General features: G+C 41.3%; 1 protein-coding gene across 2 annotated transcripts in view; it reads right to left on the bottom strand.

The window, feature by feature from the left end:
* Window positions 1-2,110: 2,110 nt before the first annotated feature.
* The window catches only part of PPIL6 (peptidylprolyl isomerase like 6), a 69,137-nt gene continuing 54,053 nt past the window's right edge, over window positions 2,111-17,194 (bottom strand). For both annotated transcript variants that reach the window (XM_037844498.1, XM_037844499.1), the window contains 2 exons: window positions 7,803-7,938; window positions 2,111-3,209 (listed from right to left, as the gene is read on the bottom strand). In XM_037844498.1, the coding sequence (XP_037700426.1) occupies window positions 3,098-3,209; window positions 7,803-7,938 (248 nt within the window). In that variant the 3' untranslated portion in view covers window positions 2,111-3,097. The remainder of the gene's footprint in view (window positions 3,210-7,802; window positions 7,939-17,194) is intronic.

Genomic DNA, 17,194 nt, shown 5'->3' with positions numbered 1-17,194 from the left:
CAGAAGAATCTGGCCAAAGGTTGAGAGAGAGAGGGTGTGGAGTCTTCATACAAATAGCCGGAGGTTCTCAGGTTGCTCAGATCTCTAAGAATATGGGAGGAGGAGATGTCTCCTCTTCAGCAGTTCCCAAAACCTGGCTGTTTTTTCAGGGTTTTTGGGGAGCTTTTAAAAACTACAAGTTCCTGGCCACTCCCTGAGAGTTATACGTCAGTAAGTTGCTGAGCAGACATTTATTGGCCACTTACAGTGTACCAGGAAGTATTCTACATTCTTTATATAAATTACCGACTCATGGAACTTTCACAACAGTAGGTACCACTGTCTTGTAGATGAGGAAATAGAGGCACAGAGAAGGTCTTGCCTGAGTTAGTGCAGCCAGGGAATGGCAGAGTCAGGATCTGAACCCAAGTAACCTGGCTCTAGAACACACATTTATTTTTTTTAAATGCTTTATTATTGCTACATATATATATACACACACATACACACCCCAAATTCCCTTTTAACCACTTTTATGTACACAATTCAGTGATATCAATTACATTCACAATATTGTGCCACCACCACCACTATCCATCATCAGCCAAACAAAAATTTTGCACCCATTAAGCACTAACTCCACCCATCCCCCCTACCCCCTATACCCTGCCAGCCCCTGGTAACCTGGTATTTTCTGTCTCTAGGAATTTGCTTATTCTAGGTATTTTCATATAAGTAGAATTATACAATATTTGTTTTTGGCTTCTTTCACTTAGCACAATGTTTTCAAGATTCATCCATGTTGTAGCATGTTTCAAAACATCACTCCTTTTTAAGGCTGAATAATGTTCCATTATATATACATATAGCACATTTTGTTTGTCCATTCATCTGAGAATGGACACTTGGGTTGCTTCCACCTTTTGGCTATTGTAGAATGCAGAAGCTTACACTTTGTTGCCTCTGGGTGAGCTGAGAATGTGACAGGGAAGTAGGCTTTCTCCCTATCTATCTAGGATCTTAGTACAAAAGCATATGCCATATCTCAATAAAGCAGTTATTTAAAAAAAAAAAGCATAGATGCCAGTTGTCAGGAGTTAGGGGTGGTGGGGGATGGGGCTTGGTGTGACTATAAAGGGGTTGCATGAGGAAGGGGTTTGTGGTGCTGGAATAGTGCTTGTGATTGTGGTGTTTGTTACACTAATCTACACATGATAAAATGTCAGTTGCTTGGTTTTGATATTGTGCTATAGTTGTGTAAGATGTACCCATTGTGGGGGAACTGGGTGAAGGGTACATGGGACTGCTCTGGATTATTTTTCCAACTTCCTATGAATCTATAATTATTTCAAAATAAAAAAAAAATAAAGTAAATGCCCACTTTGGCAAGCCCTATATCATTTAGAATCCAGTCTCCTTAAGGTTGGCTATAAGGGGGATCATTCTTGGAAGACCAACCTCCTTCAGCTCAGGGCAGGATAAGCAGTGGCTCTGGGCAGAGCAAAAGCACAAACGTAGTGGTAGTAACAGCAGCAGATCAAGGTTACCTCTGGCCACACCGATAATAGTCAAGTACTTTGTGACTACAAAAAGGGGGCCAGAATCAGTTACTCTGTCTTGCAGTGATTCCCAAATGGCCAGTGTCCAACTGGCTAAATAAGAACCACTGTGGAGAGAGCTAAATGAACACACAGAAACCCTGTCCCATGCTGAGAGACTGATTCAGTTGGTGTTCTAGTTTGCTAATGCTGCGGAATGCAAAACACCACAGATGGACTGGCTTTTATAAAAAGGGGGTTTATTTGGCTACACAGTTACAGTCTTAAGGCCATAAAGTGTCCAAGGTAACACATCAGTAATCGGGTACCTTCACTGGAGGATGGCCAATGGCATCCGGAAAACCTCTGTTAGCTGGGAAGGCACGTGGCTGGCGTCTGCTCCAAAGTTCTGGTTTCAAAATGGCTTTCTCCCAGGACGTTCCTCTCTAGCAAGCTTGCTCCTCTTCAAAACGTCACTCACAGCTGCACTCCGTTTCCTCCCCCCCCCCGAGTCAGCTCATTTATATAGCTCCACGGATCAAGGCCCACCCTGAATGGGTGGGGCCACGCCTCCATGGGAACATCTCATCAGAATCATTACTCCCAGCTGGGTGGGGCACATTCCAAGCAAATCTAACCAGCACCAAAATTTCTGCCCCACACAAGACCACAAAGATAATGGCATTTGGGGGACACAATACACTCAAACCGGCACAGTTGGTAAGGGACAGGGCCCAGCAATCAGTGTTGAAAAGCTCCCCTGGTGGCATGAGTTTGGGTACCTCAGATCAAGGAGCAGTGAGCAGATAAAGCTGGATCTCCAGTAACATCACTGCTGTCACCCACCAAGCCCTTCATTTTCATGTGGTTGGCATGGCTCAAAGAGACAAGCACTAGATTCATGTCACATAAAACATCCCAAATGTATGCCTTGTTCTTAATGCTGTGTATAAACAATGAAATATCAATAAATTATTGTTTTCTACTGCATCTTATTTGGTTATTTACCAAGTTTCTCATGATAGCAATATAATTACAAATGACAAGCTAATTCTCTTATGTTGAACATTTTAGGATTCAAAGACCAATAGGTACCCTTCTGAGAGTTAAGGATGTTTGGGGGATACAAGTAATGGTAACATAAACAAATAGGGGTCTATTTTTTCTCACACCTAAGAAGTCCAGATGTAGGTAGTTGCTGATATTGGCTCCACAGCTCAAGAGGTCGGGGCTGCCACCTCTGCAGTTCTCTTGGCATTTTCCTCACGGCCTCATGGTGACGACTGCCATGCCAGCCTCTCTGCACAGAAGGGAAAGCGGCAGGGCCACAGGTGTTCTGTTCCTGCCTCACTTGTCAGAATAGAATCCCATGGCCATTCCTGGCCACAAAGGAGGCTGGGAAAGCTGAGTATTTTGCTTTTACAGTCTCCGTGGTAGAGTTGGGAAAGGAAACTGGAGAGGGACCTACAGTGTCTGCCAGAGCTTTCAAGTTAAATTTTACCAAGCATTGTTTAATTAAATCTAGAAATAGCTGATCAGATACATGGTGATAAATTAGAGTAAAACCATTGGTATGAAAATCAGGCAAAAAGATCTCCACTGTCAAAAATTAAACATTTTTGTACTGGTCTTTCATTCTCTGTTGGAATTAATTCTAGTTGTTTAAGAACTTCTGTTCCTTCAATCAGTTGCCTAAATAGGGAAAAAATGGAAAATTTAATCAGTCATTAATGCTCACATTTAGCTTATATTCCTATATTGAGTCCCATTCAGCTATATAGCTAAGGTTATTCCCTAAATCTAAATCAGTGTCAGTCATGAATATCCCGAATAGCTCTAGATGAGTCCATTTTGCCGTATCTATAGCCACCACCATAAGCCGAACTGCCAACCTCTCTTTCCTACTGCAGAGGATATCCGCTCTGGCACCCCTCCAGTCTGTTATCCTTGCTGCAGTCAGGGTGAGCTTCAAAATTAAAAATCTGATGTCACTTCCCTGCTTAAACACATCAGTGATTTTCTGTTATCCTTATGATAAAAGACCAAAGGCCCTGACATGGCCACCAGGGCTTGCCTGGTCTGCCTCCCTGCTCCCCTCCAGGGCTATCTTGCAGCCAGACTGGCTTTTGGTACCTCGAGAGCCCCGTGCTCCCTTCCCGCCACAGCTGCCAGCCCTACTCTTGCCCACCACCCACACTTCAGCACCCCTTTGCCTGCTCACCTCCTGGCCTGCCTTCAGATCTCAACCTAGTCATCACTCCCTTGGGGAAGTTTCCCAGAATCCCCTGCTTATGTCCATTTCCCCCTCTCCTTTATAGGAGTTATCAAGGTTGAAATTTCATTTATTTGTATGCTTCTTTAATTGATTTCTGATTCTCCCACGAAGGCAGGAATCATGTCTGCTTTTGCTCATGTTTTGCACAATGCCTGGCACATAGTAGGCACCTAATCAACATCCGCTGAAGGCTCGACTAAAAGCTCAAAGCCAGGTTAGTTTGGATCTCTGCAGACATTTGTTGGCAACAAGCTAGAACCCCTAAAGGAGTGGAGCCAGACTTCTGACAGTTCTTTCAATTAGAAGAGGGCAGCATGGGTCACAGAGACAAGGCCCAAACATGGGGCTGGTGCCCTCTCTGCCAATGCTTGGGTTAGGCGGTAGCTGAGGGGAAGGTGCGACATCGATTTCATGAGCCTTTATAGGGGCATGGCCAGTGCTTACACTGACGGTGCTCCAGCCATCTCTTTGTTCTCTTTCGGGTTCTATTTTTGCCATCCCATCAGAAATCACAACACAAGGCAGTACACAAGGTACATTCTGAGGATGAAGAGCAGGGGATAAATGGGCAAGTTCACCTCTGTCCCAAAAAGGTGTGAAGCCTATTCTCTGAAGTTGTTTCACAAACACTGAGTGAGCACCAACCATGTGCACTTCTCTACTGTGACAGGTGTTTGGGTACAAGAGGAGTGAGACCTGAGCCCTGCTTCAAGTTGTTCACCATGTGCCAAAGAGGACAGAGGAGCCATTTGCTTTCAGGAACCAGGGAGTTTTCTGACCTAAGCCTTGAGCAGGATTTTGGCAGACTGAAGAGAGGAGTCAGCCAAGGCTCAGAGCTGTAAAGGGTATGGCTGCCCTGGGAGTGATGGTATTCTCGTCTGAGTGCAGCTCACTGCCATGTTAACAACTTCCAAACCCACATCTCCTGGGATGTTGCCACCTGGATTCCTACAGGTATCTTCAGCCAAAACTCAACTTGTCCATCCGGAACTCATGACCTCCTCTTGAAATCCTCCTTCTTGTATTCTCTACCTTGATAAATGGCATCAATCTTCCAACCAGTTCCAAAATGCCGGGAGTTACTCAATCTGCACTGCCCAGTATGGTTGCTACTAGCCACATGTGGCTGTTTAAATGTGCATTTATTAAAATTAAAAATTCAGTTCCCCAGTCACAGTAGCCACATTTCAAGTGCTAAATAACCACATGTGGCTAGTGGCTATCGTACTGGGAAGTAGAGATTCTTACAACATTTCCATCATTGCAGAAAGTTCTTGGACAGCACTGCTCTATGCTCTTCCCTCACCCCTGACATTTAAGCAGTCGTCAGGTCCTGCTGATTCTCAATTCTAAAGACCTCTTGAATTTGTCCATGAATCCCCTACATCTGTGCTATCAGTACCTTAGATGAGGATTTTATTATGGCCTATAATTGCCATAGCTTTTTAACTGGCCTCTCCACCTTCATTTTCACCTTTCGCCAATTCATTCCTCATCTTTGCCAAAGAGAGTTTTCTAAAATGAGAACCTGATCATGTTGTTCCCCATCCCCTATGGGTGAGGTCCAAGCTCAGTCCTTCGAGACTGGAGTCCTGGCTGCTTAGTTTTTCCAGCCTCCACTCTGCCTATTTTGCCCTGGGAACCAAGCTGCAGCCAGACCAAATGACCTGTGGATTAAAGGCTCTCTTACTTTGTAGGGCCTCTCTGCAGAGGCTCCACACTCTTCCTAAAATTGGTTTTACCAACTTTGGTTTTCAGCCTTCTCTATCTGGCTAACTTCTACTTGACTTTCAATACTTAGCCCACTTTCTCAGCAAGCTTTCCATGTTATCAACCCCTCAGGGATCCCTTATATTAATTAATTCCCCTCATCACTAATCCCAACATGATTCTTCTACTGTATGTGTATATTTCTTATACAAATGGGATCCTGCAGGTTTGAATCTTGATATCCTCTCCCTACAAGGCCACTGGGCAAGGCAAGGCCGCTCTCTGAGGTTTGCTGCAGCCTCTCGCAAAGGGCCTCCATCAAGTGTCATCCATCTGAAGAGGAGGTTCTTGTACCAGAAACTAGAGCTTGGCAGGAGGGCCTGTCTCAGGTAGGAGAGGAAACTTCTGTTTCTCTCTGGGTTTCCAGAAGCCCAGATAAACCTGGGAGTGCTCGGGGATGATAGGGAAAAGAAAGTGTCTAGGGCAGCCCCACAGCTGGGAAAGAAGGTATCCCTGAAGGAGTTAGGTTTTGTCAGATTATCTATCTGCCTATTATTTTTAAACTTTCTGCTTCTCCCCTAGTGTCCTGTAAGGTCTTATTTAAATATCCCAGTCCAGCCTCAGCTGTGATTTGGAGCTGTAAGGGACACTTGGGGCACAGCACCCCCTTGAGACCAACGTGGTGATGACAACAAAAACGAATGAAAGCTTCCCCACAAGAAAGGCCAATCCTGGAGGCCAAGAATCATCAAAACCAGACGGTATACTCCTCCACTCCACTGCCATTCTGTAAGAATCTGTGGTCAATTTGACTAGAGAAGATGGAGGGTGTTTTTTTACCTGTCTGTCCTATATAATCAGTGCACCCTTCATAGCATGTGCATAGCTCGGGCCTCACAGCCTTGTAGTTCTCTTAGTTCTCTAATATGTCTTTCCTAATAGACTAGAAGCTCCCTGAAGGGCAGGAATTGTGCCTCATTGATTTTCCCCCAATGCTGAGCACCATAGCAGACACACAGCAGGTGCCTAAGAAACTGCTGGTTGAATGAATGAGTCAGAAGGATGGCAGAAGTGAAGGCCAGACCCAGGGCGCCAGACAGTGAAGGACCCGGAAAGCCACTCTAGACATTAGTGCCTGTGCTTCTGGGGTGGAGGTGGTGGTGGAGACATTCAAGTTTTAAAGCAGTCAAATCCGTGTTTGAGAAAGATGCCATTAGATAGATATGATCAACTAGGCAGTTGGTAAAGGGTGGAGAGACTTTGGTAAGATGATAGGAAGATATTTAAATGATTCAAGAAATGGTGAGAGTTATGTGGACTTAAAAAAATAATTCAAGTGTGCATTTTCACAATCATAAAACAGTTTATTTAGGACCAGGGAAAATTGACAATAACACATTATTTTAGGCTATGCATCTACAATATAAAATCATCTCCTTAAAAAACTACCCTTTGGATGAAAATACACTTCCTACTTTTTCAGGCTGGAAATATCACAGAAACCATTACACAGAAAGAATATTTGTGGTTCAAATGGACACTGACATGAAATTTCTTCATAGGCTGAAGAGTTAATAACTAGCCCTATGGGGTGACCAGAATAATCTAATAGTTACTAAGCATAGTTCTAACATTTTACATCATGTTAGGGAAGACAAATTAAACTTCACCTTATATTCACTCCAGTAATTAAATAGAGATATGAGACACTGGAGTGATGAAAAGCATATTCAATATCCATTTTAGGTCCATATGCCTAACATACCTATAAATATTGTGCTAAAAATATTCTTAAAATTATTATTTGAGATATTTCCATATTTAAAATTGTTTAGTAAAAAGAGCTGCTTGTATCTTGGATAGTGTTCATCTTTCCCCATGTTGTTCATGGACAATTACTTAAGTGGCTTTACCTTTTCACTTCTGCATTTATACATATCTACATATTATTAAGCACCATGATATGATTCATAGTAATTAAGAATTAATAATATCCTTGAGGCTGAAGATAGATAGATGGGTGAGTGGATGGATGGATGGACAGATGGATGGATAGACAGATTAGATAGATAATTAGAATACTATAATGGCTATACCCAAATGGTCTCTGATGTTTACAGATAGCAAGCTTCTTATGAAATACTTATTTCTAAATATGTTTCTCATCTATATTTGTATTACTTTTGCTTTTAAATCCTGTCTTTAGCTACCCACAGACTATGCACAATACTTGTCCAAATCTTTTTGAACCACATTTTACACTTAGGAATATTATATACACAAACATACAATGTACATACCCAAAAGCCACGTATTTTCTATCTAGGTAGGGAGCTGGTTGTAGTGTGATGTAGAATTGTGACCCATTGCTGTGGCGGCCTTTGTTGACCATTCCAAGAATTCCCCTTTTATTATGAGGAATTGAAAAGTTTTCATCTAAGAAAGACAATAATCAGTAGGTCATTAAAATATTTATATTATTTTAGTTGATTGTAACATGTAAAGCACAAATCATATTTATTGATCCATTCCAAATTGTAAATATTCTGTTTGTTCCATATTACTTTTACTCAGATGGGCTATTAAAAAAGATAAGCTGTACTGTTAACTCTATCCCTGAATTGTAATGCCTATCTCTAAACTTTGAGATGCTGATCCCCTAGCGTATAACCTGATTGGTCTCTGGAACAATGCATATCTCTGAGACACCTGAAACTCAGAGCTAGAGCTCGGCAGATATGAATGTCAGTATTAGTGCATACAGCCACTGTCAAAAAAAAAAAAAAAAAGCTGAAAAACAGCCCAGACTTCAATTAGTGATATGAATGAAGCAGGTCTGGTTAAGACCAGGGCAAGCCAGGCCAAAGGGTAAAGGTTGAAACTGATTGTGTTTTAAAACTTCAACTTCCATATGAGACCAAGGGAATAGATATCTATTTGGTACAGGATCTAAATTTTCTAAATGGTACAACTCTACAGTCGATTTGTTCAAACACTACAATTGCATGGAACTTTGAATAGGAAGTGAGAGACGGTAGGTTAGTATAGGCTGGAGTGAAATAGTGACACATTCCAGAGTAATTTGGGCAGATAATAAAAAATATATTTACAGCCTCCCCCTCCCCGGCCCCGAGGATCTGGGGGAAGGTGCGGATGTGTTGGACATCCTCACCTGGACTGGTGTTGATGTTGTCACAAACATTGGGACTGGTGGTTTGATGTGCTGAGCCCTCGAGCATGGGACTTGCCCTTATGAAGCTCATTACCACAAAGGAGAGTCTAAACTTGCATGTAATGGTGCCTAAGAGTCTCCCCCTGAGTACCTCTTTGTTGCTCAGATGTGGCCCTCTCTCTCTCTAACTGAGCCATCTTGACAGGTGAACTCACTGCCCTCCCCACTACGTGGGACCCAACTCCCAGGGTGTAAATCTCCCTGGCAATGCAGAATATGACTCCCAGGGATGAATGTGGACCTGGCATCGCGGGACTGAGAGTATCTTCTTGACCAAAAGGGGGATGCAAAATGAGACGAAATAGTTTCAGTGGCTGAGAGATTTCAAATGGAGTCGAGAGGTTACTCTAGTGGACATTCTTATGCACTATATAGATAACACCTCTTAGGTTTTAATGTATTGGAATAGCTAGAAGTAAATACCTGAAACTACCAAACTCCAACCCAGCAGTCTGGACTCCTGAAGACAATTATATAATAATGTAGATTACAAGGGGTGACAGTGTGATTGTGAAGATCTTGTGGATCACACCCCCTTTATCTAGTGTATGGATGAGTAGAAAAATGGGGATAAAAGCTAAAGGACAAATGGGGTGGGATGGGGGGATGATTTGGGTATTCTTTTTTCACTTTTATTTTTTATTCTTGTTCTGGTTCTTTCTGATGTAAGGAAAATGTTCAGAGATAGATTGTGGTGATGAACGCATAACTATGTTATCATACTGTGGACAGTGGATTGTATACCATGGATGACTGTATGGTGTGTGAATGTATTTCAATAAAACTGAATTTAATTAAAAAAAAAAAGATAAGCTGTAAAATCTTTTTAGAACTATTTGAACATATAGCTTTGGTTTATTTTTAGCATTGCTAAAAACAAGTGTGCTAAGCAAATGTAAAAGGAAGTATTTATTCTGCTTAAGAATAAAGGTTAGCAAACTTTCTCATGCTGTTTTGGCAGCAGTATTGCATTCAAATTACCAATGTGATTAAAAACATTTCCTCTGAGAACTATTTTAGGCCTGATCCTTTCCCCCATCTTATTATCTTATTATATTCCTTATCACACACTATGTAATTATTTTTTTACACAGTTGTTTCCTCTCTAGTATGTGAAGACAGGTACCTGGCCTCACTGTAGCTGTAGCTCCAGGTCCTAATAGCACACGACTTGTCACGTGTGGCCCCAAATGTTGATGATGAAAGGAAACTAACCTCTGCTTATCTTTGGTAGTCTTTAAATAAGTTCTAATCTCAGACCTTATATGGATTGACCAAGACTTTATGAGATACATTTTTTTTTTTAGTGTAAGTTTAATAAGTAAAAAGAATTGTACAGTGGTTATCAGGCTGCCATTTTCAAGAAATACCATTCCCAGCACGAAATAAGATTTGCCTCCAAGTTCAAATACGCAGAAGGAAGTAGCAGAAGAAAACTTCAATAACTAAAAAGTTCCAAAAATAGTTGAGAGATAAGAATATTAACTGTCAAGATTTATTCAACTGCAATTGATGACTATTCCTGGTATTTTGTCTCAAACTAAGCAAATCACAATTAGGATATATCTGTGGTGGTTACTTTTAGCTTGTTAAATTGCAAACGGAATAAGACCTCTGAAATCTTATGAAATATAAATGAGGCATTTTTGTACATAAGAGTCTATGCAATTACATCAAGATGCTCCATATTTGTTTTCTGTGGAATATAGAAGTAACCCATTCATTTCACAGCAAATCAGAGACCATGGAAATCTGCCCAAAGCAAAGATTCAAGAGACTTTTAACATCTGAGAATGATATTTTGTCATTGCTTTTAGATACTATGAGTAATTTTTCTTAAATCCTGTAGGTAACAGGAAAGAAAATGTATCAAGTTGAAACATTTTTACCAAAAATTCTATGATTATGGGAAAACTTTTAAAGCAGTCCATTGTAATACCTGTATTTTAAAAATGCAAGCTGTGTGCCAGCTGGAGTACAAACAGTTAAAAGGGCCCAGAGGAGAACCTAAGATGGTGGCTAGGTGAGACAGGACAAAAAAAATCTCCATAAAAAATACTAGATAAAAACCAGAAGGTGACCCAGAGTACCAGTTTCAGCGATGCGCCAGTTGGATGAGGTCTTCTAGTATCACAGAGGCTGTATACTTGGTGAAACCAGGAGTCTACGTTCTGAAACAAGTGAGTAGGCCGGCTGGAAGACCTGCAGCTGTGCTGCAGTGTGGGGAAGCCGGGGGTTGGCGGTTGGAGACAGACTGGTTCTTTTAAAAGAAAAAAAAAAAAAAAGGGAAAAACCCAGGAGCGGCTGCAGTTGTGATGGTGGAAACCGTGCAGCGAAACATGACAGGAGCAAGCTGAGCTGGCTTCTCGGTGTTGGCCATGGAGGGTAGCTCGTGGCAGACACCCTCGGGACCAGGGGAGTGCAGGAGAGAGCTGGAGGGAGGGAGAAGCCCCGCGGCTTGTAGCTGGATCCCCAGAGGGCTGGATAAACTCCTGCCCAGGGCCGTGCCCACAGCCCAGAGCTGCGCCAGTTGCCCTGGAGCTGGGAAGGAGGAACTGTGTGAAGAAGGGGGGGGGGGCTGAGACGCCCCATTCAACCATTTTTGCATCGGGCTGAGAGCGCCCCAGCACAGCCCAGTGGCCTGGGGCTTCCCCTGAGGGACAGCACACAGTTGTGACACAGCACAGCCCTCCCTCAGCAGAGGTCCTGGAAGATCACAGCTGAGAAAGAGGGCCCGCTCGGAAAACCCAGGGACGCTGCGCCAAGTCCGGTGGTTTGTGGGTCAGCGAGAGAGAGGGTCTGGGACAGATCTGAAATGAAGGCTTAGACTCTTGCGGCGGCCTTGAATCTCCAGGAACCTGGGGGATTTGAATATTAAAGCTGTCCTTCCTCCCTGGCCACCCACACACGCCCCACATTCAGGGCGGACGGCTCCAGCAACACACCCAAACTGAGTTCTCCAACTGAACCCCACAAGAATCATTTCCCCACACACCGCAGGGACAAGGTTCTGGAGAACTGACTTGAGGGGTATAGGTGACTCACAGACGCCACCTGCTGGTTAGTTAGAGAAAGTGTATGCCACCAAACTGTGTTTCTGAAAAATTAGATTGGCATTTTTTTTTTTTTTTTTTTTACAACTTGAAAGAACACTATCAAGCAAAGCAAATGCCAAGAGGCCAAAAACAACAGAAAATCTCAATGCATATGATAAAACCAGACGATATGGAGAACCCAAGTCCAAACACCCATATCAAAATATCAGAAGACACACAGTACTTGGCTCAATTAATCAAAGAACTACAATCAAGGAACGAAAACGTGGTAAGGATTTAAAGGACACAAAGAAGACCATGGCCCAGGATATAAGTGACATAAAGAAGACCTAGAGGAGCATAAAGAAGACATTGCAAGAATAAATAAAAAAATAGAAGATCTTATGGAAATAAAAGAAACTGTTGGCCAAACTGAAAAGATTCTGGATATTCACAATACAAGATTAGAGGAAGTTGAACAAAGACTCAAAGTCCTAGAAGTCCACAGAACAGAAAATGAAAAAACAAAAGAAAGGAGAAAAAAATTAAAAAAAATCGAAATGGATCTCAGGGATACAATAGATAAAATAAAACATCCAAACTTAAGACTCATTGGTGTCCCAGAAGGGGAAGAGAAGGGTAAAGGTCTAGAAAGAGTATTCAAAGAAACTGTTGGGGAAAACTTCCCCAACCTTCTACACAATATAAATACACAAAGCATAAATGCCCAGCGAACTCCAAATAGAATAAATCCAAATAAACCCACTCCAAGACATATTCTGATCAGACTGTCAAATGCTGAAGAGAAGGAGCAAGTTCTGGAAGCAGCAAGAGAAAAGCAATTCACCACATACAAAGGAAACAACATAAGACTAAGTTGTGACTACTCAGTGGCCACCATGGACGCGGGAAGGCAGTGGCATGACATATTTAAAATCCTGAGAGAGAAAAATTTCCAACCAAGAATACTTTCTCCAGCAAAACTCTCCTTCAAATTTTTTTTTATTCATTTTATTCAGATATATTCACATACCACGCAGTCATACAAAACAAATCGTACATTTGATTGTTCACAGTACCATTGCATACTTGTACATTCATTACCAAAATCAATCCCCAACACCCTCATTACCACACACACATAAATAACCAGAATAATAATTAAAGTGGAAAAGAGCAACTAAAGTAAAAAAGAACACTGGGTGCTCTTGTCTGTTTGTTTGTGTGTGTGTTTCCTTCCCCCACCTTTCCACTCATCCATCCACAAACTAGACAAACAGGAGTGTGATCCCTATGGCCCCCTCAATCCGACTGTCCCCCCTCGTAAGCCACATTTTTATACAATTGTCTTCAAGATTCATGGGTTCTGGGTTATAGTTTGATAGTTTCAGGTATCCACCACCAGCTACCCCAATTCTTTAGAACCTAAAAAGGGTTGTCTAAAGTGTGCGTAAGAGTGCCCACCAGAGTGACCTCTCGGCTCCTGTTGGAATCTCTGCCACTGAAGCTTATTTCATTTAATTTCACATCCCCCTTTTGGTCAAGAAGATGTTCTCCATCCCACAATGCTGGGTCTACATTGGCTGGGACTTTTTTTTTTTTTTTTTTTTTTTTTTACCAAACACTGCACTTTTCCCTGTGCTTGTTTATTTATTATTTTTTTTTAATCATCATTTTATTGAGATATATTCACATACCATGCAGTCATACAAAACAAATTGTACTTTTGATTGTTTACAGTACCATTACATAGTTGTACATTCATCACCTAAATCAATCCCTGACACCTTCATTAGCACACACACAAAAATAACAAGAATAATAATTAGAGTGAAAAAGAGCAATTGAAGTAAAAAAGAACACTGGGTACCTTTGTCTGTTTGTTTCCTTCCCCTACTTTTCTACACATCCATCCATAAACTAGACAAAGTGGAGTTTGGTCCTTATGGCATTCCCAATCCCATTGTCACCCCTCATAAGCTACATTTTTATACAACTGTCTTCGAGATTCATGGGTTCTGGGTTGTAGTTTAATAGTTTCAGGTATCCACCACCAGCTACCCCAATTCTTTAGAACCTAAAAAAGGTTGTCTAAAGTGTGCATAAGAGTGCCCACCAGAGCGATCTCTCGGCTCGTTTTGGAATCTCTCTGCCACTGAAGCTTATTTCATTTCCTTTCACATCCCCCTTTTGGTCAAGAAGATGTTCTCCATCCCACGATGCCGGGTCTACATTCCTCCCCGGGAGTCATATTCCAAGTTGCCAGGGAGATTCACTTCCCTGGGTGTCTGATCCCACGTAGGTGGGAGGGCAGTGATTTCACCTTTCAAGTTGGCTTAGCCAGAGAGAGAGGGCCACATCTGAGCAACAAAGAGGCATTCAGGAGGAGACTCTTAGGCACAAATACAGGGAGGCCTAGCCTCTCCTTTGCAGCAACCGTCTTCCCAAGGGTAAAACTTATGGTAGAGGGCTCAACCCATCAAACCACCAGTCCCCTATGTCTGTGGTCATGTTAGCAACCATGGAGGTGGGGTAGGCGAATACCCCTGCATTCTCCACAGGCTCCTCAAGGGGGCACTACAACTTTTTTTTTTTTTCCTTGTTTGTCTTTTTTCTTTTCTTTTTTTTTTAACTTTCCCTTCTTTTTTAAATCAACTGTATGAAAAAAAAAGTTAAAAAGAAAACAAACATACAATAAAAGAACATTTCAAAGAGACCATAACAAGGGAGTAAGAAAAAGACAACTAACCTAAGATAACTGCTTAACTTCCAACCTGTTCCTACTTTACCCCAAGAAAGTTACATAATATAGCAACATTTCAGTGAACTTGTTCCTACTACATCCATCAGAAATTAACAGACCATAGTCATTTCTGGGCATCCCCAGAACGTTAAATAGCTTATCTGTTCTTCTTGGATTATTGTTCCCCCTTCCTTAATTACTCTCTACTGCTAGTTCCCCTACATTCTACATTATAAACCATTTGTTTTACATTTTTCAAAGTTCACATTAGTGGTAGCATATAATATTTCTCTTTTTGTGCCTGGCTTATTTCGCTCAGCATTATGTCTTCAAGGTTCATCCATGTTGTCATATGTTTCACCAGATCGTTCCTTCTTACTGCCGCGTAGTATTCCATCGTGTGTATATACCACATTTTATTTATCCACTCATCTGTTGAAGGACATTTGGGTTGTTTCCATCTCTTGGCAATTGTGAATAATGCTGCTATGAACATTGGCGTGCAGATATCTGTTCGTGTCACTGCTTTCCGATCTTCCGGGTATATACCGAGAAGTGCAATCGCTGGATCGAATGGTAGCTCTATATCTAGTTTTCTAAGGAACTGCCAGACTGACTTCCAGAGTGGCTGAACCATTATACAGTCCCACCAACAATGAATAAGAGTTCCAATTTCTCCACATCCCCTCCAGCATTTGTAGTTTCCTGTTTGTTTAATGGCAGCCATTCTAACCGGTGTTAGATGGTATCTCATTGTGGTCTTAATTTGCATCTCTCTAATAGCTAGTGAAGCTGAACATTTTTTCATGTGTTTCTTGGCCATTTGTATTTCCTCTTCAGAGAACTGTCTTTTCATATCTTTTGCCCACTTTATAATTGGGCTGTCTGTACTATTGTCATTGAGTTGTAGGATTTCTTTGTATATGCAAGATATCAGTCTTTTGTCAGATACATGGTTTCCAAAAATTTTTTCCCATTGAGTTGGCTGCCTCTTTACCTTTTTGAGAAATTCCTTTGAGGTGCAGAAACTTCTAAGCTTGAGGAGTTCCCATTTATCTATTTTCTCTTTTGTTGCTTGTGCTTTGGGTGTAAAGTCTAGGAAGTGGCCTCCTAATACAAGGTCTTGAAGATGTTTTCCTACATTATCTTCTAGGAGTTTTATGGTACTTTCTTTTATATTGAGATCTTTGGTCCATTTTGAGTTAATTTTTGTGTAGGGGGTGAGGTAGGGGTCCTCTTTCATTCTTTTGGATATGGATATCCAACTCTCCCAGCCCCATTTGTTGAATAGACCAGTTATGGACTCAGTTCAGGTGACTTTGGGGGCCTTATCAAAGATCAGTCGGCCATAGATCTGAGGGTCTATCTCTGAATTCTCAATTCGATTCCATTGATCTATATGTCTATCTTTGTGCCAGTACCATGCTGTTTTGGACAACTGTGGCTTTATAATAAGCTTCAAAGTCAGGGAGTGTAAGTCCTCCCACTTCGTTTTTCTTTTTTAGAGTGTCTTTAGCAATTCAAGGCATCTTCCCTTTCCAAATAAATTTGATAACTAGCTTTTCCAAGTCTGCAAAGTAGGTTGTTGGAATTTTGATTGGGATTGCATTGAATCTGTAGATGAGTTTGGGTAGAATTGACATCTTAATGACATTTAGCCTTCCTATCCATGAACATGGAATATTTTTCCATCTTTTAAGGTCCCCTTCTATTTCTTTTAGTAGAGTTATGTAGTTTTCTTTGTATAGGTCTTTTACATCTTTGGTTAAGTTTATTCCTAGGGACTTGATTTTTTTAGTTGCTATTGAAAATGGTATCTTTTTCTTGAGTGTCTCTTCAGTTTGTTCATTTCTAGCATATAGAAACATTACTGACTTATGTGCATTAACCTTGTGTCCCGCTACTTTGCTAAATTTGTTTATTAGCTCTAGTAGCTGTATCGTTGATTTCTCAGGGTTTTCTAGATATAAGATCATATCATCTGCAAACAATGACAGTTTTACTTCTTCTTTTCCAATTTCGATGCCTTTTATTTCTTTGTCTTGCCGGATTGCCCTGGCTAGCACTTCCAGCACAATGTTGAATAACAGTGGTGACAGCGGGCATCCTTGTCTTGTTCCTGATCTTAGAGGGAAGGCTTTCAGTCTCTCACCATTGAGTACTATGCTGGCTGTGGGTTTTTCATATATGCTCTTTATCATGTTGAGGAAGTTTCCTTCAATTCCTACCTTTTGAAGTGTTTTTATCAAAAAGGGATGTTGGATTTTGTGAAATGCTTTTTCAGCATCTATTGAGATGATCAATTGATTTTTCCCTTTCGAGTTTTTAATGTGTTGTAATACACTGATTGTTTTTCTTATGCTTGAACCATCCTTGCATGCCTGGAATGAACCCCACTTGGTCATGGTGTATGATTTTTTTAATGTGTCTTTGGATTCGATTTGCAAGTATTTTGTTGAGGATTTTTGCATCTATATTCATTAGGGAGATTGGCCGGTAGTTTTCCTTTTTTGTAGCATCTTTGCCTGGTTTTGGTATTAGATTGATGTTAGCTTCATAAAATGAGTTAGGTAGTGTTCCATTTTTTTCAATGTTTTGAAAGAGTCTGAGTAAGATTGGTGTCAGTTCTTTCTGGAAAGTTTGGTAGAATTCCCCTGTGAAGCCATCTGGCCCTGGGCAGTT

The sequence above is a fragment of the Choloepus didactylus genome, chromosome 7, assembly GCF_015220235.1.
Source record: "Choloepus didactylus isolate mChoDid1 chromosome 7, mChoDid1.pri, whole genome shotgun sequence".
Taxonomy (NCBI): Eukaryota; Metazoa; Chordata; class Mammalia; order Pilosa; family Megalonychidae; genus Choloepus; species Choloepus didactylus.
The sequence above is the reverse complement of the archived record's forward strand: the minus strand, read 5'-3'. Positions and strand labels throughout refer to the sequence as shown.